The following is a 22,352-nucleotide window of genomic DNA, read 5'->3' as shown; positions in this document are numbered from 1 at the left end:
GCCCAATCTACAGAGGATGCGAGTCTGTTACAGTCTCCTGCTACAGAGTCTTGCTCTTCAGATCAAGCTGGAATGACTCAAGGTTCTGTAGGTCCGTGGTTCAAATCTGAAAGTTGACCAAGATACCAGCAATCAGTCACACCTATTTCTGAACCTTTGGCCATAACTGTTCATTAATTTTATGTCTGCCATTGAAATGTAGCTGCCAAGTTCTAGGTCACTCTTCCCATGACGACAGTTTTGCAGATTTCTGGACTAGATTCTGGACAGCTGGGGTAGGGACTGGTATTACTTATTCTTCCTTGAACCACTAATGCAGTGCTCACCTGTGGAATTAGTGGCCCATGTGAAGAGCATCTGGTGTTACTGCTGCCCTCTACATATGTGACAGCCGCCACACCAGGGACTGAACAAAAGACCTCCAGAGCTAAAAGCGTGAGCTGCTACAACTTCAGACATAGAGCCCCTGTGACATATACCCACCACTGGTAAAGGAGGAGCAGCTTTAAAACCCACAATAGCTCCACAAGTTTCCTTAGAGGGCTGCCATGTCCATGCAGTCTCTGGCCAGTCTCCAAGACCTCCATGCCCTCAGGGTGCCTTTCAGCCAGAGGCTCTTTCTGCGTTTTGCTGGTCCTTTCTGGCTCCTGTTGTGTTGTCTTAGAAGATGGAATAAGTGGGCCCACTTATTCCAGGTAGCAACGTGACCTGTCACGATACCACACTACACAGTCAACATGGTTCAGGGTTTTAAAGTCTCTGCCTGCTTCGTCCCATGGCAAACACATCATTAAATATCTTTTAAACCTTCAATTAAAGGTACAGGAAAGAAAGACAAACAGTTAAATCATTTGAAATGTAAAGTATTAAGCAAAGTTTTCATTTTAATAATATCCCTTATTCCCTTTCTCTTTAGCAGTGGAGTTTTTTTAAAAGGAAAATAACCCTGGCTGATGGTCTTTTAGATGGGATTAAAGATGGTAATAACTGTCCATTTTGGGGCAGAGAAGTTCGCTGAGATGGGTTGAAGCTGTTGTTGTCGCTGTAGTTCTTAGATAACAAGACAAACACACACAAGATGAGAGAAAAGAAGAGCAAAGATAGAAAATGCAGCTTCTGTCTCTAGTTCTGACTCTTACTGGCAACTGGAGAAACACAGGCCCAGCACACTTTTTGGCAGACTTATATCAGCATTGGGCTGCTTACGGCATTGCTTTCCTCTTTCTGGCCACAGGCTTACAGCAGTGTTGTAAAAGAGACAGTCTTGGCCAGCTAATACAGACTTAGTAGACCGAAGGTAAAAAGAAATGGTTGGGGAAGGGAAAGCATACCCAGGGGGGAGGAGAGGAGATGTGGAGACAGTTTCTTATCCCAGATGGTGTTCAGAATTTAGCCAAAGTTGAGGGAGGTGGTGATATCATCTAGGCCCTTCTCTCTGGCTCAGTCTGCTCAGGACATCTCTCAGAATTAGGACAACAAAGCTCCAGTGGTAAACAGTGGACCCTGGCTTTCCAGGAGATGGTAGGGGTGGTGATCGTGATTGTGAAGCTTGCTCTTTCCTGTCCATTTGTCTCCCAATCAGCAATGGTGGTTCATTTTATTCTCCTCCACGAAGTCTTCTCTTTTAAGGACCCCAAAAGAAATGATGGGTGTAAGAGCCCATACCTCATTATATTGTTCACCAGTTAAGTTTGATTTCTGACTGACCAATATTGGTTAACTGACTTTCAATTCCACACTCCTTCTTTACCAGAGAATGATCTTAACACAGTCCTAATTTAGTCATTGTCTCTTTCGCATTTTTTCCCATCCACGTTTATGGTTATTGGTTGTGACATTTTATGAACTTTCACTCACTTCTCACAGTGGAGGTCACAGTTAGGATAAATTCAAAGGCCCAATTATTACAATATTCTCCACACTGTAAGTGGAGGACTGTGGCCACTGTGCACCACTGCTTCCCATAATGGAAGTTCCCCCATCAGGGACCTCTGCCATGGTTTATGGCCCAGTATCTGTTTCCAGATTCTGTTAGTGGCGGGAAATGGTGGATAACTTCAGCCTCCTTCAGCAATCTCAGGTGAATTGATCAATGGCCTATTTTTGTTCACAACATTTTCAGATTATCTTGGGAGATTTCAGATGAAAGTAAATGGTGATGGGATTTTGTGGGAAAAGGGGCTGTGAGTTGTGAGTCTATGGAGGCAGAAGGGGGACACAAGCACAGCTATGTAAGGGCTTTGCCTTCATTAAAAAATTGCTGTGTTCTCCCCTCATTGTTTCAGATACCTCCCAGTAATAAATATTTACAAGGTAAATTGTAAACTCCTGGAGGCAGGGACTGTATCATTTTATTTGTCTTTATAGCTGTTAGCATCATGGCACCCCAAAGCTGACTGAGGACTTTGGCTACTACTATTTATGAATAAAGTGAGTTCATTAAAATATAACCTTCCCTCCCCTACTATAGCATGCAAAAGAATTCTAGCCATGTGTGTGTATGTGTTTGTATGTCTGTGTATTAGAGTGGGGCCAAAACCAAAGTCCTGGATCTGAACACTCCCAGATTATGGGAAAGTTCAGATCTGGATCCAAAGTTTGCAGCTTGGGTCCATTGTGTGTGTGTTCTATAAAATATCAGTGTGTATGCATAGGCACATGTTAGTCTTTACACTAGCACAGAAGGTGCAATATAACTGTTGTAAGTTTGTGTGGCCCAATCAGAAATAAGTGTAATTAAAAGCCATATAAAAGTATTGGCCAAGCCCAAAATGCATGAATTTGACTTGCAAAATCTGTGAGAGATTTAAAGTAAAATACACAATGAGAAGAGTCAGAGGAAGAAGCTTAAAATGATATGGGATTCTTGATACATTTATAAATCTTTCAGTAACTCCATGTTCCTGCATCAACATTCCTGATGTTATTAATTTACAGCATTAAACATAACTCCAGGCTTGTGTGGAAGGGAGTTTACAAGGTGTGACATTGCTTGTTATCATATACATAGATTACGCCTCATGCCCAGTTGTTATCTGCAATATACTCCTATTAACAAGGTGACAGAGAATAAAAACCTGAATAAAATAAAAACCCCCACCCTGAAGCAAATACTCACCAGCAACCACACACCACACAGCAAAAACACTAACCCAGGAACCTATCCTTGCAACAAAGCCCAATGCGAACTCTGTCCACATATTTATTCAAGTGACACCATCATAGGACCGGTTTCAGAGTAGCAGCCGTGTTAGTCTGTGTCCGTAAAAAGAACAAGAGTACTTGTGGCACGTTAGAGACTAATAAATTTATTAGAGCATAAGCTTTCATGAGCTACACCTCACTTCATTGAATGCATAGAATGGAACATATAGTAAGAGAGATCTATATCTATATATAGTAAGAGATATACATAGGAGGCCTTGTGCCTATAACATGGTGTGCACCGGTAAGGAGAGGTGGGGAGAAGTGCAGCCAGAACCTCAGCAGGACCAGTGTTTGGCCTCAGTGAGCCACACCAATGCCATGTCTGGCCTCGTGGCTCCAAGAAGGAGCTGCTGATTTATGACCCAGGCAGGTGGAAAGACAGTATTTAAAGCATATATATCTCTTACTATGTATTCCATTCAATGCATCTGATGAAGTGAGCTGTAGCTCATGAAAGCTTATGCTCTAATAAATTTGTTAGTCTCTAACGTGCCACAAGTACTCCTGTTCTTTTTGCGGATACAGACTAACACGGCTGCTATTCTGAAAGTAATAAATACCTTGTTATCAGGAAAATAAAAGGCACTGTAGAGGTGTTGCGTTTCTGCTTCTATACATTTGTCAAATAGAATGCAGGCTAAATTCAGCCATCAGACATGCATGCATAGGTCCCACTGAAACCAAGGGGAACTGCACCTTGGGGGGCAAAATTTAGTCTTGTGACTTTATTTGCCTCAAAAGAAAACTATGTGTTGCTTGTAAAATGCTCTGGAGATGAATCATGCTTCGCTCATTAGAAGCATTAGCTTTTGGGGAAAGAACACTTGGCATTCCTTCTGTGTTTAGTTTGTGTCTATTTCACCTCTCCCAAGGATGATCGGTGACGTGGATCATGAAGGCTGCTGAGGTGGTATTTCCTTTTGTCCTTTAAGTGAGATACATGACACTTTCTCTGTCACCATATCCTGCTGCTGTTCTAAAAGAGCGGGAGGCAGTCATACAAAAGGGATTGGATTCCTTGCATTTTAACCACAGAATTCCCTGAGACATTGTTTCCCTTCACTGGCAAGGTTTTAATAATATGAAGCAAGGGCAGTGATATGACTCTTCTGCTGATGGGAAGATCAGACCGCACAGCTTCTGAACCAGGAGGCACATGTTGACCACAGGGTGATGGGGATGGAAGCTGTTTGGGGAAAAACATTTTTTCATGAGCCTCGGAGAAAGTGAAATAGGGAGTGAGAACAAATGTAATTCAAGTGATCCAAATTTCCTAGCGAGCTGAGCGCTGTGACTCTTGTATCAGGCTCCTCTGCTGCCATCTGTCTTCATCTCAAGAAGTTTATTATAATTATTATTTTTAAATTACATTAGCACCTGGAGGCATCAACAGAGATTGGGGCTCCACTGTGCTAGGTGCAGAAGAAATACATAATAAGAGCTGGTCCCTGCGCTGAAGCTGGGACAGTCTAAACACAGAATCCAAAGGGTGTGAGGGAAACAAAGGCACAGAAGGGGGAAATGACTTGCACAAGGCCACACAGCGGGTCAGCACTAGAACCGGGATTAGAACCCAGAGCTACTCCGTCCCAGTCATGTGCCCACTGGACCCATCTGTATCTTGGTATAATCCATTAATATGTTACAGTGGTTTATGTGCCGTTTCCTTGAACGATTTCTATTTCAGCCTCTGAACATACAGAAATCTTCAATGAGCTTTAATGCTCCAAGGCTTTGAAAGGAGCTGTGAGGCAGAACTTAAAACCCATGATGCTAGCTGCTTTACAAAGGCATCATGATCAGTGAGTATATGCTCTGATGAAGTTATAATAATTTCCAAACTCAGCCTAAAATCACAGAACTGATGCAATTTATCACATGTACAGTGCCCAGATTGCATTGTGTTGGGAATGTAAGTATCGCTCCCCACAACGTATATAACAGGTTAAATATTTGTAAGTGGCAAAAATGTTTGATACTATCTCTGTGCAGAAGCCGTGGTGAATATCTGCCGATTTTACTCTGTAAATTGCCTTATCCGTGAAATCTTTAGCTTCGCTGAAATTACTCTTCAAAGCAGTCTGATTGCATACCACAAGGTGATGGATCATTTGTGCCTCCAATTTTTATCTCTGTCACCTTGTTAATTGTTAATTGTTGGCATCGGGCTTTGTTGCAAGGATAGGTTCCTGGCTTAGTGTTTTTGCTGTGTGGTGTGTGGTTGCTGGTGAGTATTTGCTTCAGGTTGGGGTCTTTTATTTTATTCAGGTTTTTATTCTCTGTCACCTTGTTAATTGTTCCCCAGAATTATTAATTGTTCCGCAGAATACATGCATTAGTGTGTTGCCCAGTTGAGGTGTAAGAGTTCCAAGTGCTGGGGCATCCATCACTCCCATGGGAAAGTGTTTGACAACATCATGACTCACTGCCAGTGATTTTTCTTCTGCTGTGCATTTTAAACATTCCCTTCCTGTAATCCCATGACTCCTAGTTATATTCTCATTTATATTTTCATCAGTACCTGTAATATGTCATCTTCCTTTGAAGATGATGCCTTTAATACAGATTGTTATTGAGTCCCTCACCCTTAATTAATATGAAGTCAATATAAGTCAGTATTTGTAAGTCCAGTATTTATAGTAGATGTTTATCAATCCATTTCCCTTCAACCTGCCAAGCGTATTTCTTCTTGAGTGGTTCACATCTGAATTAATACCTGGGGATTCATTCCATCTTAATCTTGCTCCAAGACCATGTCTAAACATACCAGGGTGAAATTAACAGCATGTGACAGAAAGGTGAATGCCAATGTATGTTCTAGGCCAGCACAGCATAACATTGTACTTACTTACCATCTAAGTAAACTGCAATCTGTAAATTTACTTAGATTGTAAGATCTTTGGAGCAGGGAATGCCTTTTTGTTTTGTGTACAATGCCTAGCACAATAGGCTCTGATTCCTGTTAGGGGTCTATAGCTGCTATTGCTATACAAATAATAAGTAATAATAATGATGTGCTACCAGTCACATGGCAAGTTGAGTTGGTTCACAACAGAGAGATCTGATATAGCAGTTGCTTGATATTCCCTCAAACAGGTACCTCCTGTCCAATCTACGGTGATAGCGCTTCCTTGATTAGTCCGCCTTTTCCTGCCCCTATCTGTAATTTGTTCTATTTCCCCACACAACTCCTATCAAAATCCTCTGACTCTATGAACCTCACTGATTTGTATTAAGATCTGGGAGGTCCTTTGTAATGACCATTATTTCTTTATGTACATTGTTTGGGATTTTTTCTTTTAAATCAGAAACTCTTGTTTGAATTACAATTAAAAATATTAACATGTTATGATTTTACAATAATGTATACATTCATACAAAAAATCAACAATATTTAAAATCGTATGAAACCCAATTGTAAGAATAATCCAAATGAAATAACCGATACTCCCGACATTTAAGAGAGGGAACCTGGATACTCCACGCTTTGTATCAATGGGTAGTGCAGACAGAATAAAGGCTGTGTCATTTGTTACTTTTAATTGCAAATCTTGTGGCCTAGCTAGGTAGATGACTGGAAAATGTGTTTGGTGCAGCTATGTGTAATTCCACTGACATGTGTAACTCCATGGACTTCAGTGGGGTTACACCCACTTAGACCAGGACTGAGTTTGGCCCAATAACCTTTTATAGCTATAGAATAAGAATCCAGGATTGTCATTCTGAAGCCTAGAACATTGGCTAAGTCAATGTGAAGTGATGGAAACAGCTACAAGCATGGCTGAGAGCTTCTTTTGTTCAGAATATCACAAGTTTGAATCGTCACTGGGATTCTCGATCTGTTACCATGCAATTTTTAAGTGCTCAGCCATTTTTGGCTTTTTTACATTTTACTACGAATTACATCCATATGACAGCACAGGCTTTCACATATCTCTAATTTAATGCACATATCTCTAATTTAAGAACGCATTTAATGCTTTTGATTGCTGTCTCTCAACACCATACTACTTGAAACATCATTTAGTGTGGGCCTTCCCTGTTGTTTCACAGTACTGGGTCGCGGAATGTAAAGCCCTCGGTTGTGGCGTCTCTGGTCAGCACCACAGCCCGGGCCGTTAAAAGTCCCTTCGGCAGTGCTGCCTGGCTAAGACAGGCTAGTCCCCACCTGTTCCGACAGCACCTGATGCCCTGGAAGTAGCCAGCAGCAGGTCCGGCTCCTAGGCGTGGGCGGGGGGGGAGGAGGGGCTCTGCGCGCTGCCCCTGCCCCGAGCACTAGCTCTGCACTCCTGGCCAATGGGAGCTGAAGGGAGGCAGTGCATGTGGGCGAGAGCCATGCAGAGCTGCTTGCGCACCTCCGCCTAGGAGCTGGACCTGCTGCTGGCTGCTTCTGGGGTGCAGTGCAGTCCGTGGTGCCAGGACAGGCAGCGCCGCTGATTGGGAACCCCCTGCCCCAGTCCTAAGCCCCCACAAACCTAGAGCCCCTTCCCAAATCCCTCATCCCCAGCTCCGTTGGGTCAACAATTTTCTTCAACTGGTCGCCAGAAAAAGTTTGAAAACCACTCATCTAGAGTCATCCTTGTGCCTCTCTGATGATGGATGTTATAAGTAGAGCAGCCCTGGGGTGAAATCCTGGCCCTATTGAAGTCAATGGGAGTTTTACCATTGACTTCAGTGGGGTCAGGATGTCACCCTGGGTGTATTAACTTCATTGACTGCAATGGAATTAAAACAGGAATAGGTTTGCCCTGAAGTGTTAAATTCAGTGGTGGTGTATGTAAAATGAATGATGCTCAAGGCAAGTAATTCTTGGTGAATATCACGAAGAGATAAACAAGTGTGTATGTGTAGGGGGTGGGTTTTTAAAACACCTTCTTGCAGTGACCCAATTGAGGGTGTTTTTTTTTTTTTAAACTTTGATTTCATTTAACAAGGACCCCTCCCCGCCCTATTAGAGAACACAATGAAGTTTATTTAGTGTGTAGCTTCTCGGCACCCACTGGAAAGTCCTGATTTTGATCTTGCAGCAGCTCTCACATTAAGAGCTGGGTCACTGGAGTGAGATTAATCAGAGGCATAAATCACAGTGGTCAGATTGGTGTTTGTTTTGCTTAAATTCACCTGGCTTTCTTTCCTTCTTATCTCCCCTAAATCTCATGGCTTCTCAACTCAGTCATGGAGCAGAGAATGGAATGGATTTAAACTGCCATGTCTTCCCTTGTGGGCTCTTGCTGTCAGCCCTGAGGCTTGATTTACCACTGGAACCCCGTTATAAAATGGCACAAGACAATTAAGGAGTCTTCCCTCCCCTTCTGCATCAGACAAGGATTCCTTCTCCTCCCCAGTTAGTGTGATTTTTTTATAATACAATGTGACTTTATTTTGTACTAGCTGAGGGCCCACCAGATGATGATTATGTCAGAGTCATGGTTAATTCTGCATGTGAAGTCCTATTTCTATACATGTCCAGACTGTTCAAGGGTATTTTTCTCATTTTGTTGTTGCACCTTTCCACCTCCTCAGCAGCGATTTGTTGTTCTCAGCTCACAGTGACTGGGAGAAAATCAAGCAGGAAGTAGAATGAGAGAATAAACAGAAAGCTTTCTTTGCTCAACATAATTTGTTGCCATCTGTGACTTTGCAAAGGAAATTGATGCTCAGTAGATTAGTAAACATTAAACAAATTGCCTCCCTGGTAAGAAAGTTGCATGACATGTCAGCTGATCACCCCACTGGCTGATCTGAAAATCCAACACCACTTTTGACACACTTATAACCTTTTTGTCTAGTGTAGGGCAAATGTACATGAGGATAGCAGGGAAAAGATTTTCAGTGGTACATGTGGAAAGGCAACATTTTTGTTGTTAAGATCGCATCCATCCTACAAAAGTATCCAAGATATATTACACAGTTCCATGACACATTAACTTTTCTTTAACTGGAATTTAAGAGCGGGTCTACATGTTTAATGCAAAAACTTTTAAAATCAAGAATGGGTTTTGTGGCATGATTTACATTTCTTCTTTTTTTATTCAATGCTCCATGACTTGATAATTGTATTTAAAAGATTGCAATCATTATCAACATTTTTTGTTTAGCAAAGCCCAGGTTTTAGACAGAAAATGTGAATAATGATTTTGATAAATTTTTCAGCAATTTTTTTGCCAAAATGTCCATTTTAAACCACACAACATAAAAATAACTTTAAAATGTTGAATATTTTCATGAAGTAATTTCTCCCTTTTTGACCAACTCTTCTTAATGTTGAAGTTGCACAGTTAGATATTCAAAAGTTTTCACACTCAACCTTAACTTTGCCCCTAGCATTGCAGTTGCATGGGTAATTTCTCCTATGACCTTTGATACACCAGTATGTATCATGCTCTAGGGCTGTGTACTACTCTGTATGCCAGACAAAGAGAGCCAAGAAGTCATCGATGTGAAAAATATACAGTAAGTAGTACATACTGGAGATTAGTATACAACAAGACAAAGGAATAATGAAACATTTGCATGTAAAGACCACCTACATTCATAGTTAGCTTAGCTTTGTGGTTAGTTGCCTCAGTCTCTGCATTGTGCCTAGGGAAAGCTGCACAGGTACTGGTTGCACATAGAAGGTGGGGTTTTCAAAAGTGCTCCATGTTGACTTGACTTAGTCCCACTGAAATCAATGGTAGTTTCCCATTGGTTTCAATGGGAGTAGTTAGGTCAATGCTGAGTGCTTTTGAAAATCCCACCTGGATTGTATAGAACATGGCTACGGACAAATGTGTGCATTTTGAACTTAGTGAAAAGAATATGCTGCGAGAGCTAAACACAGAGGTTTTTATACCTTAGTTCAATAACTCACTGTCCCCAAACACTCCTAGGCACCTCTTCTTAGTGCAAGCTATTTCCATTCAGCTCCCAGATTTTTCATCTGTAGATCTCTATATTGAAAAGATCACACGTACGTTCTTTGTTCACTTTGCCCTCAGAATTGGCTGAACTGTCTTGGTTTAAATTTTAAAATAAATCCACAAACTTCAAGCAGAGACAAAGCCGAGTGTATGTCAGCCAGGAAGGTGAAAGCTCCTGAAGTGTCTGAACAACCGAAAATACTGGGATTTAGAATGGACCCTGCCATTTAACTGAAACTGGAGGAGCCATTGCTATGCCTGTTATAAATATGGGAGATGGAGAGATGAAGGGGTGTAGGTTAGGGAGGAAATACGTTCTTTTCAGCTGAGATTTGAAAATAGATGGATTTCAGAGTAACAGCCGTGTTAGTCTGTATTCGCAAAAAGAAAAGGAGGACTTGTGGCACCTTAGAGACTAACCAATTTATAGCTCACGAAAGCTTATGCTCTAATAAATTGGTTAGTCTCTAAGGTGCCACAAGTCCTCCTTTTCTTTTTGAAAATAGATGGAGAATCACTGAGACAGTGAGAAAGTTGGTCTGAATGACAGAAGCTTCAGAGAAGAAAGTGTCGGCATGGGCAGTACAGTGGTGGGATTATGGAAAAGGATAAAAAGCAGGTCCATGTGAGAGGCGGGAACAGAAAGAGGAATGGAGATGCTGGGAGAGTTTTTGAGATGCAGTTTGCTGAAGTCTCCTTGTAAGTGAAAATAATCCGGTTGGGAATGGAATTCATAGCTCTGTTAAGCAGGGACTTAACGATGTTGATGATTTACCTCACTCTGTGGTCTCAGTCAAAATGCTCTGACAGGTTCATGTGTGTCAGACAAACATTATGGTAATTTTAGAGCTTCAAGGGGCTCCACAGAAGTATGTAAATACCACCTAAGTCATCTAGCTGAACATAAAACTTAATTACTGCCCCCTCCACCCCTTCTGCTTTAAAGGATCATAGGGATAAAAATCATTAATCTTTCTTAATGAAGCCATTTTCTATCAGGAGACAGAATGTCTTTCCCCTGTGGATTTTAAGATGGAGTTTTATAAGGGGTGTTATGAATGGAGAAGCGTGTGAAGGGAATTCCAAGAACATGCGACGTGGGAGACCCCATCAGGCTCACAGGCCCTGCGTGAGTTTAGCTAAAATGAAGCCACTGGAAGGGGGCAGGGGGGAAGTGAGTCCCATTCAAAACGAAGTCGGCTGAGTAATACTCCTACCACCTCTACTGCTAGTGATTAGAATGATAATTGCTGCACTTTTTCTGTAACTAACAAAAGAAGGCATTTAAAAACACGTGGTCCAAATCCTGACCCCCACAGTGAAATCAACAGTCAAATTGTCAATAGCTTCGGTGAGACTGGGATTTGGTCCTGTATAATTAATGATCTGGTACTCACTGTGGCAACGCCAATCCTCACTCCTGAACTATCCATCTCTCAGACCTTGTCCACACACAAAGTTACACTATTTTAACGAAAGGTGTGTTTTTAAATCTCTTTAGTTAAATCAGTGTAAAAACCCTCCATTTTTTTTACCTGATTAAGCTAAATTGACAAAATCCATTCTTAAAGCAAAGTCTACCCAGGGCTTAACTAAATTGTGTAAAAACAAACCTTAATTTAACAGTGCAAGCTTGTGTGTAGATGAGGGGTGACATTTTAAAAAAGCACCTAAGTGGTATAGGAGTCCTATTTTTAAAAATGACTGAGGAGCTCCTATGTCACTTAGGTGCTAAAATTTTACCCAAGGCCTCAATCTTTCCTAAAATGTCCAGTGTTGAGCTTGCTTCCCTCTCGTTCACACTCATTCACTTAAATCTCAGATGTCTGCATTATGATCTAATTTGAGCTGCTAGCTAGCATTTCAGCAGTGCCATCCAGTGGAATCCCCCATTGCCCCTGTGGTGCAGTGTTGCCATTCAGTCTGCTTTGTTTGCACTCACTAGGCCAGGCCCTCAGCTGGTATCTATCAGTGTCACTCCACTGAGGTAAATGAAGCTGTGCTGAGTTAAGCTAGCTGGGGATCTGGCCCGTCGTTATGAGCTTTCTAAGGTAGAAGAAGCACCTCAATAGTAAGTCTGAGTGAACAACTGATTTTAGGGGGGTCGTTTTCAAGGATTTGCATGAATATAACATGAAAAATAATCTGAAATTCAGATTTTCGATAGGGGGCAGATATTTGGATTCTCTTTTCTTACCTAACAAACACCCTGGTTGTCTTGTGGCTAGGGTGACCAGATAGCAAGTGTGAAAAATCGGGACAGAGAGTGGGGGGTAATAGGTGCCTACATAAGAAAAAGCCCCAAATATCAGGACTGTCCCTATAAAATCGGGACATCTGGTCACCCTACTTGTGGCTGGAACGCTGTTATGTGGGAACTTGGGTATGTAAAGTGGTTGTGGTGAATTTGTGTTTCTTTGTATTATAGTAGTGCCTAGAGCTCCTAACTGAGGTCAGGGCCCCATTGCGCCAACCACTATATATACACACCTTGTGAGAGACAGTTTCTGCCCCAAAGAGCTTGCAATCTATTGATTCATTTTGGGGATAATGTTGTAGCATTAGACTGAACTTGGTCATTGTTGTTGGGCTTTTGTGTGTGCTGAACAAGGCTGGGAAGAGTCCCTGGAATTCCAGGGCACTGAGAATTGGTAGCCTCTGCAGTGCAAGCTCATCATGCTGTTCAGTGAGGCCAAGATCACACTACTGCTCTGAAGCCTTTCTCCATTCAGTGCACTCTGATAGGTACTAAAGTGCTTCTATTTTTCTGTTTGTTTTTTGTATGTGTGCCCTTGCCTGTGTAGAAAATGCTGGATGAGTGCCAGGACAGACGGAGCTGCCAATTCCTTGTCAATAGCCGGCTGTTTGGTCTAGACCCGTGCCCTGGAACCGGCAAGTACCTCATCGTATGGTACAAGTGCAGGCCAAGTAAGTATCTCTCCAGTGAGTCTGGTTGCTTTTGTAAGATCAAAGTTATTCCTAGCATAAGCCTTTGCAGTGAGGCTTCCTAGCATTCTCTTTTGGGGGGATTTTCACTACCTTCCGCCTTTATTTTCAATGTAACATAAACCATTTGGGTACAGAAGAGCCCTCTCCCCTGCTCTCTCAGGGCATTGCTACTAGACTTTTTCCTTCTCATTGGCAGTCTGCAGTAAGGATTGTTTTTTGCAGGTGCCAGAGAAAGCTCTTGCCAATGTTCAACTTATGCGCTGCCCAGGTAACATTGTCTTCTTTGGGTGGACTGCTCCAACTTTGTATTGCAGAGGTTTCCACTCTGCGCTGACTGGATGCGAGGCTGCACTTTGGAAGCCATTAGTACAACACAAATTGACAGTGTGATAACAATCCATGTGGTCCAAACTTTCAAAAGTTGTGTGCCTAAAGTTAAGCACCCAAATAAATGGCCTGATGGGAACTGTGTCTGCCCAGCATCTCTGAAATAGGGACCACTTTTATGGGTGCCTAACTTGAGGTACCCAAGTTTGAAAATGTTGGCCTATAACTTTATTTTGTATAGCCCCTTTCATAAAATCCAGATCCCAAACCTTTTTGGAGAGTTAAATAATACAATTATGAAGTTATCACAGCCGATAATAGCAGAGGAGAAGAGGAAATTTAAGCGTCTGGGCAGGGATGAAGATCTGATTTCAGAAGAGATTTTAAAATAAATGGTGAGCCGACAAGAAGGCTCTTGCTGCAGCATCCTGAGTCTGATACTTGTGTGTGTGTGTGTGTGTGTGTGTGTGTTTGGGGGGGGGAGCTGGCAAGATCTGCCAGGAATTAAATGAAAAGTGGGTAATGAAACATCACTACTATCTATGTTAGTTGTGGCCTTTGAGCAGGTGAATGGAAGGTCCATCTTTGTATGAGAAATTTCTCTGTATAAAATAGAAGTGATTAGCACGTTGTTCTGACAAGTTTCTGTTCTGCATCCGCTGTCTTGTCTTGCACTGTGTATAGTATGCTGAAAAGGAATGTCATGAAAAGGTCTTAGGATTTGTGTGCAGGTTCAGGGGAGGAGTGTAGACTGTGCTGAGCTTTTGAAGGTGTCATAGAAGCCCATCTGTACATGAATATTTATGGCTTGGAATGCTCCCCTGTTCACAGGTATGACAGGAAATGGCTTGTGTGTGTGACCTGAATATCCGAAGTGTGGGGGGAAAAGGGGAATTTTCCTGAAAGACAGCAGAGCTTTGCTAGATTGCTTGAGTTTATTTCCGCAAAACATTTTCCATGCAGCTATAATTTTGCAGGGTGAACCAGGGTCATCTTATTGTTTCTCAGTCAATGAGCAAACTCTTCCTGGGAATCTGGTCAGTTCGTAATGCCATTTATAATGCACTGAGCATTAGGCTTGCACGTGGAATGGCAGCAGCATTTTGAGCTATCCACAGAAGCTTCAAGACTTTATCTGCAGGGTAATGAAATAGCAGGAGTGTCACAAGAGCTAGTGCTTGTATGTGTTGATTTGTATTCCTGTTTTTAATTTGCACTGCTTTAAGGGCAAAATAAGGTGAGATACGATCTTCTTATGAGTTCAGTTAGTGCATGGCAGACATACCACAAGAAGAACAGGTCTGGTGTTGTTTTAGCTACTTTGGTGATTCCCGCAGGCATTAAAAATACAAAAGATGTAAATACAAATATTGTAATATTCTAGGGGAACCCAAATGTGCAGCCCTAATTAGTAGTGAGATCGTATGATTCAGTCCTGGAAGCTGTGGTCCAGTGAGGCGGCAGGCATCTCTGGGGAGGACGGAGCCCCCTCATCTCTTGTCATTGATCACCAGAGAGTATTCATCACAGGAAGCATAAAGGCCCCAGAGAAGCATGCTACCTGGTATGTGATCTGTTATACATTTATCAAAAGCCACAAACAGCGTTTCAGCCCCCACAACTACTGCCTACAAATACTTGGATACAGTCTGCCCGGCGCATACTTTGTAGTGTTTAGAAGGCTGATCTGAAGCATCCAACTGGATGACTGGAAAAAGGCTAATGTAGTGCCAATCTTTAAAAAAGGGAAGAAGGAGGATCCTGGGAACTACAGGCCAGTCAGCCTCACCTCAGTCCCTGGAAAAATCATGGAGCAGGTCCTCAAAGAATCAATCCTGAAGCACTTCCATGAGAGGAAAGTGATCAGGAACAGCCAGTATGGATTCACCAAGGGAAGGTCATGCCTGACTAATCTAATCGCCTTTTATGATGAGATTACTGGTTCTGTGGATGAAGGGAAAGCAGTGGATGTATTGTTTCTTGACTTTAGCAAAGCTTTTGACACGGTCTCCCACAGTATTCTTGTCAGCAAGTTAAGGAAGTATGGGCTGGATGAATGCACTATAAGGTGGGTAGAAAGCTGGCTAGATTGTCGGGCTCAACGGGTAGTGATCAATGGCTCCATGTCTAGTTGGCAGCCGGTATCAAGTGGAGTGCCCCAAGGGTCGGTCCTGGGGCCGGTTTTGTTCAATATCTTCATAAATGATCTGGAGGATGGTGTGGATTGCACTCTCAGCAAATTTGCGGACGATACTAAACTGGGAGGAGTGGTAGATACGCTGGAGGGTAGGGATAGGATACAGAAGGACCTAGACAAATTGGAGGATTGGGCCAAAAGAAATCTGATGAGGTTCAATAAGGATAAGTGCAGGGTCCTGCACTTAGGACGGAAGAACCCAATGCACAGCTACAGACTAGGGACCGAATGGCTCGGCAGCAGTTCTGCAGAAAATGACCTAGGGGTGACAGTGGATGAGAAGCTGGATATGAGTCAGCAGTGTGCCCTTGTTGCCAAGAAGGCCAATGGCATTTTGGGATGTATAAGTAGGGGCATAGCGAGCAGATCGAGGGACGTGATCGTTCCCCTCTATTCGACATTGGTGAGGCCTCATCTGGAGTACTGTGTCCAGTTTTGGGCCCCACACTACAAGAAGGATGTGGATAAATTGGAGAGAGTCCAGCGAAGGGCAACAAAAATGATTAGGGGTCTGGAACACATGACTTATGAGGAGAGGCTGAGGGAGCTGGGATTGTTTAGCCTGCAGAAGAGAAGAATGAGGGGGGATTTGATAGCTGCTTTCAACTACCTGACAGGGGGTTCCAAAGAGGATGGCTCTAGACTGTTCTCAATGGTAGCAGATGACAGAACGAGGAGTAATGGTCTCAAGTTGCATTGGGGGAGGTTTATGTTGGATATTAGGAAAAACTTTTTCACTAAGAGGGTGGTGAAACACTGGAATGCGTTACCTAGGGAGGTGGTAGAATCTCCTTCCTTAGAGGTTTTTAAGGTCAGGCTTGACAAAGCCCTGGCTGGGATGATTTAACTGGGAATTGGTCCTGCTTCGAGCAGGGGGTTGGACTAGATGATTTTCTGGGGTCCCTTCCAACCCTGATATTTTATGATTCTATGATTCAACGGGAAGGTGTGAGCTTTCCTATATTGAGTGCCGTGCTGAAGACTTGCCAGGAGCCCCGGGATTGCCCCAAATAGGCACAGGCATTTGTACTGAATCTTTTTTTAAAATAAAAAATAAAAGCCTAGGTAACCCAGAGGCGAGTGTGTTACAGGTTCCACGCTATGCCGATCCATAAAGGCTATACCTAGTTAGAGCCCATAGCTATGACTGCTTGATTCTTTAGCTCAGGCTGTAGTAGGTTCTGCTTCTAGCTCTAGAGGTCTCTGGTTCAATCCCTGGGGTGGGTGGCTGCACAGCTCGTAATATGGCTTTTATTTGTATCTTTATTAATGAATGAATAACTTGTTTGATTTCCCCCTCCCCACAACATAACTGCCATTGAGCACCTTTGCTGTAACCCTGCAGTTACGGGGTGATGGAGGTAGTTGGCTGCGTGTTGCCCTCGGGCCAGACTGATCACACCAGTGGTGTTAATGCAAGGCACAAAGGAGTTCTGCTCCCATGTTCCTTGCAAGTGAGTTTCAATCCTGCTTTGCTTTTTGAACCAGGTGGCTGCATGTTGGTTCTGTTTTCCTTCCCTTGAGCACCATTTAAAAAGATACAGGGATAGAATGTGGAGCAACATGCCTGCCAGCCTGTGGGGTTGGGGGAGACCTGGACATCCAGCCAAGACGGGGAGATTAAAAACCTCTCTCGCCCCTGCAACATGAGCCTGCCTTGGATTCAAATGCTGCTTTCCTAGCGAGACAGGAAGCGGTGCCAGAAACCTGGCACTGGCAAGTTACTGAACCTCCCCTCTTGGAAAAGAAGAAACTAAAATGACATAGTCTAGTTTTGCTCTTCTTCAACCACTAGTTGTGAGGCGCAGGGTAGGAATCACTGCATGAAATTCTTTGGCCTGTACTATGCAGGAGGTGAGACTAGATGATCAGAATGGTCCTTTCTGTCCTCAGACTCTCTGAATCTATGACACAGAGGGCATGTATCTAAATACACGTGTCTCAGGTATGTACACAGCTCTTTCCCTAAATGGCAGCTGCACAGTAAGTCCTGTATAGTGGCAAGAGTCTAGACTGTAGCTAGATGGTGTGTGTGTGTGTGTATATATAGTTATTTCTGGGGTATGGGAGTGCTGGAGAGATCAGAAATGGTCAATAAATTGCTCTGCTCATTCTCATCCATGGCAGCTTGCTAATGACTGTAAGTTGCTGCTACTGTGTGTTCTCCAGCCAGTACCTAATACACATCTGCCCACATCACCACTGGGGAGGTTTTCAAAAGCACCTTAGGGGTTCAGGAGAACAAGTCACACTAAAAGTCAGAGACTTGCGCTCCTAAATCCCTTTGGTGTCTTTGCAAATCTTACCTGTTACTGGCAGCCTCAGCACAGCGGCTTCGAGGTGGGTCCCTCCAGGCCAGGATTGGGATATGTTGAGGGGGGCTGTGTGGGGATGCTAGTTCTGCTGTGGCCTAGGCAGTAGTTGTTCTACAAAGGTCTGATCTGAAAGTCCACGGAAATCCATTGACTTCAATGGGCTTTGGGTCAGGTCCTGAATGCACGGAGGATTTCAGTCTGCAGGACACCTTTCAGGAATGTTAAAATAAAATCTTACACAGAGTATGATTATTTCTCACCAGAGTGCAGGTAATACACTAATTTTGTTTAGAACCATGACGTGTAGTTACCCCGTGATCTGAAGAAACGAATTGACACTGAATTTAATTGGCCTCATACACATGCCTTCTAACTGAAATCCTGATTCACCAATGTTGTTCAAACAATTTTAGAGTTTGTTTATTCCCCTCAAATCTGGGAGACATAATGCTGGGTAGGATCTTGTATTGCTGTAAGCTAGAAAATACTCATTCTGTGCCATAAATCTGACTCTCTGGAGGGGGGATGGTATAATCTAGTGCTTGCAGTCAGAGGCTAGGAGTAGGACACCTGGGTTCTATTCCTGTGTTGGCCTATGAGACATTGGGCAAGTCATTTAATCTCCCTGTGCCTCAGCAAAATGAGGATACTAATGCCTAGCTACATTTGCAGGGCATTTTGTAGTTCTTCAGAAAAAATGTGCTGTATAAAGTTAGTTATTTCTTAATTATATTCTGAGAGGCGAGAAGAGAGATTTCTGCCGCACTTTACAACTTGGCTGCTGCCTACATGACCTTCGACTCCCCAGTCCTGCCACAAGTGCAGGGGACTGGACTAGATGACCTCTTGAGGTCCCTTCCAGTCCTATGATTCTGTGCTCTGCCAGTCTTCTTGCCTTGCCGCAGTTCTTGACTCCCCCTCCTGACCTCTTTTGCCTTCTTTGCCCCTCTCTTCTGGAAACAGTTCTCCTTTCCTTCTTCAAATAATTTCTAAAGCACAACCTGTTCCTCATGGTTAGCCAGCAGCAATGTTTCTCCTGCCACTCTTTCCCTCTGCCCCATTGTATTGTACCTGCTGTGCCTTAAGATTGCAGACTCTTTGGGGCAGGGTATCTTGCTTTTTATTCGGTGTTTTTACCTGTTGTAAAATGCTACATGAAGTTATCACATGGTATAAATGATAGTTGGAAATTGATCTGTACCAAACCCCTTCTACTGAACATTCCTGGGATCCAAACTTTTTGCTTCTGACCCCTTTATCTGGGATGAGCCAGAAATCCTGGCCAATGGGAACTGCAGAGTCGGTGCTCAGGGCAGGAGCAGCGCACGGAGACCCCTCCCCCCCACCCAAGGGGCCATAGGGACGGTGCCGGCCGCTTCTGGGAGAGGCGCACAGCGACGAGCGAGGGCGGGGAGGAAGCCTGCCTTAGCCCTGTTGTGCTGCTGCTGGGGGCCCCCAGGCCCATTTCAATCACCTGGATCCCTGGGCAATTGCCCCCTTCCCCCCATCCGCGGGCCTGCCCGGAAAACATGGCAATAGATTTTGGGGGAACCTCCTCCATGGCATGCATTGAATGTACCATCGCCCATTCAGTTCCCTTAGGACCTGATCCTGAACCTTTGAAGCCATTGAGAGCTTTGGCACTGACTTCATTCTCAGTGCCACTGTCACAAAGGCCCAGGATCATGCCTTTACTCATTAAATCTTCTGAGCTCAGGACTCTGCCTGAAAGTCCTAGTTAAATTACACCCATCCTTAAGACTTACACGCTGTTGACATGATTTGCTGCACACTATGCACAAGAAGAGGGAAGAACGTTGGAAATAATAGTTTCTTTTGGAGCTATAGAAATCCCAGACACCTTTAACACTAGTGATTGATTTTAGTCCTGGGATAGATTGGTAATTCAGTAGCTATCAACCCTGTCAGAAAAGCATTAGTCTTCCTTGGGAGACAGTTTTATTGGTGGCAGGAGAAGTTCATTGTATTGTTTGCTGCATTGCTCTTTGGTGGCTCATGCCTTATAAGCAGCGCCGCGGACTGTGGGCTGTTCGAGTGGCACATTCTCCGGGCCTTGCTATTGAGGGTGTAAAATAGGCCCTGGACTCATCAGCTCATTCTTGCTTATCTGTATTATTTCAAAACTGCTTCGATTGGGTAGGGAGTGGAAATTTATAAGGGTAATAAACCTCAGGCCATGAGCGCCGCGGTGATGAAAAGGTGTAAATAAAAGAATGCTATAAATGTCAGAGAGCAGATCGGTGAGCCTGGGATCAGATTGAGCCTTATAAATGAAACTTTAATACTTGCAGTTAATTCTGATTTAAGCCACCGATGCGCAGACATTTTCAGATGCTGTCAAATAGCCCCATCCCTAAAACACACTAATCACTCGACTGTCAGGAGCAGGATTAAGAGAAATGTATGATTTCACTGACAGTGAATGCAGAAATTATGGTCTATCAGTGCACGCACTGCGTATGGGAGAGGGTCACAGAAACCCCATCTGACCCGAGTGAGAATGAAAAAATAAAGGGCTTGATTTTTCTCTTGCCTTTGCCAGTGAAATCCTATTGATTTCAAAGGAGTTTCTCCTGACTAACTCTAGTACGAAGGAGAATCCAGCACCCAAATGGGTTCTCAGGTAAATAGTATTTCCCGAAGCAGTTGGGAGGTCACAACCTTTGGCCTCAGGTACAATAGACCTAAAATAATTGGCAGATCCTTAGGCATTGTGTATAACTGTCATAACTTTATGCACTGAAGATCGAGATTGCATTGTGGCAGACATTTCAATTGTGACAAACGACTTTGATTGTTGTGGGGAGGGGATGGGGGCAAGTTTGTTTATACAATTAGTCAAAGTGACATAGGAACTCCCGCTGACTCCGAGAGGAATAGGAATTTTTTTCACAGTGATTAACCAGAACAAACATGTGGAGAAACCAGTGTCAAAGTGTTTTAGAATGAAAAGTAAAAACAACTCCCCCCGCCTCACTCATAAAGCAGTATCAAACTCTGTTAGAGAAGCCAAGTAGCAGCTGTAACTGGTACTCCAGTGGCAAAGAGTTCAAGATACCCTGAAAACACACCTTTAAGAGTAACCAAAAGTGAAGGAACACATCCCATTAAAGACATCCTTGTTATCTAGGTCTCATCTCTGCAAGCCTTTTACTCATGTGAGAGTGAGGGTCTGCAGAAGTGAGCCATAGTCTGGAGCAGGCACTTGGCCTCATCAGGCAGTACACAGGGCAGAGAAGTGAATAATAGAGCACTTCAGGTGGGAGTGAGAGAACTATTGAGGATGAGAGAGAGAGCAATCACTCTGAACGGATGTCTTTTGGCATGAATGAAGAGTGAATCAGAAAAGTGTTGGGATACAGGTTTGGCACTGGACAATTTGCAGTATTGCCAGCTACAGTGGTTAAAAATCATGAGTCATGTCCCAAAAATCACGAGATTTGTTTTAAAATAATGAGATTTTTTAAAGGGTTTTTTAGTGTGTGTGTGTGTGTGTGTGTGTGTGTTTTAATTTGCTTTCTGGTTTTTGAACCTTTTAAGAGTGCAGGTGGTTTTGAGTTTTCAAGCTTTTTTTCTGCAAACATGAGGGTTAGAAACTTGCTTTCATATTTTAGATAAAAGCCGAGATTCGCACCTAAATCACATGCATCCAGGAGCTGGGGCTTTATGAAACACCAAATATTGTGAGACTCACGATGAAACTGCGAGTGTTGGCAACACAGTGTTTGTTCCAACTCTAGATTTTGTCACAAGAATCCATTTAAGGAAATGATGTGTAAAATTGTTCAGATAGTCCTGTTTAAAATGGATTTCTAAAATGTTAGAGTGGATTAAAAAGTGGACTTTTTTGAGGTAATAATTATCATATTGTAACAGGGTGCTCCCAACGGCCCCTGGGTTCAGCCTCCTGGCCCTGCTCCCCAATGAGTTAGATCCACTGCAAGCTGGTGCAACATCCGTGCTCTTTATTCCTGTGTCCGGTCCCCACCACCAAGCTCCAATTATTTACAGGTTTGGCCTAGCACAGGCCTCAGTGACAACAGGGTAGCAGGCTCCTTCTGAACCTATTCTCCCTTTCTGGTCTCCAAACCCTCTCTCAGGCTTACTTCCTCCCAAGCTTTTAGCCCCTGTTAACGAGGCTGGCAGGTGTGGCCAGTTTCCAGGCCAGGCCTACCTAGTGGCCCAGCCCCAACCCATTTCCCCTGATTGGGGCTGGAGTGGCAGGAGCTGATTAGGGTTTCCCCTGCAGCACCCTACCACCACATAAACACAGCGTTTATAAAATTAAAAGTACTGGGCCCAATTTTCCCCTGATTTATGCCCTAGGCAACTCAAGTGACTACAGAATAAATCAGAACTGGATTAGGTTGATTAACTACAAATCATTCCTCTTCCTAACATCCTTGTGAACAGGGTAAGTATGGTTACCATGAT

General features: G+C 43.4%; 1 protein-coding gene across 1 annotated transcript in view; it reads left to right on the top strand.

The window, feature by feature from the left end:
• LOC140908532 (protein eva-1 homolog C-like) overlaps positions 1 to 22,352 on the top strand; it is a 308,502-nt gene that overhangs the window by 106,200 nt on the left and 179,950 nt on the right. Inside the window, exon 3 of the mRNA XM_073335814.1 lies at positions 12,914 to 13,037. Coding sequence (XP_073191915.1) covers positions 12,914 to 13,037 — 124 coding nt within the window. The remainder of the gene's footprint in view (positions 1 to 12,913; positions 13,038 to 22,352) is intronic.

This window comes from Lepidochelys kempii, chromosome 3 (genome assembly GCF_965140265.1).
Source record: "Lepidochelys kempii isolate rLepKem1 chromosome 3, rLepKem1.hap2, whole genome shotgun sequence".
In the NCBI taxonomy this organism is placed as follows: Eukaryota; Metazoa; Chordata; order Testudines; family Cheloniidae; genus Lepidochelys; species Lepidochelys kempii.
The sequence above is the reverse complement of the archived record's forward strand: the minus strand, read 5'-3'. Positions and strand labels throughout refer to the sequence as shown.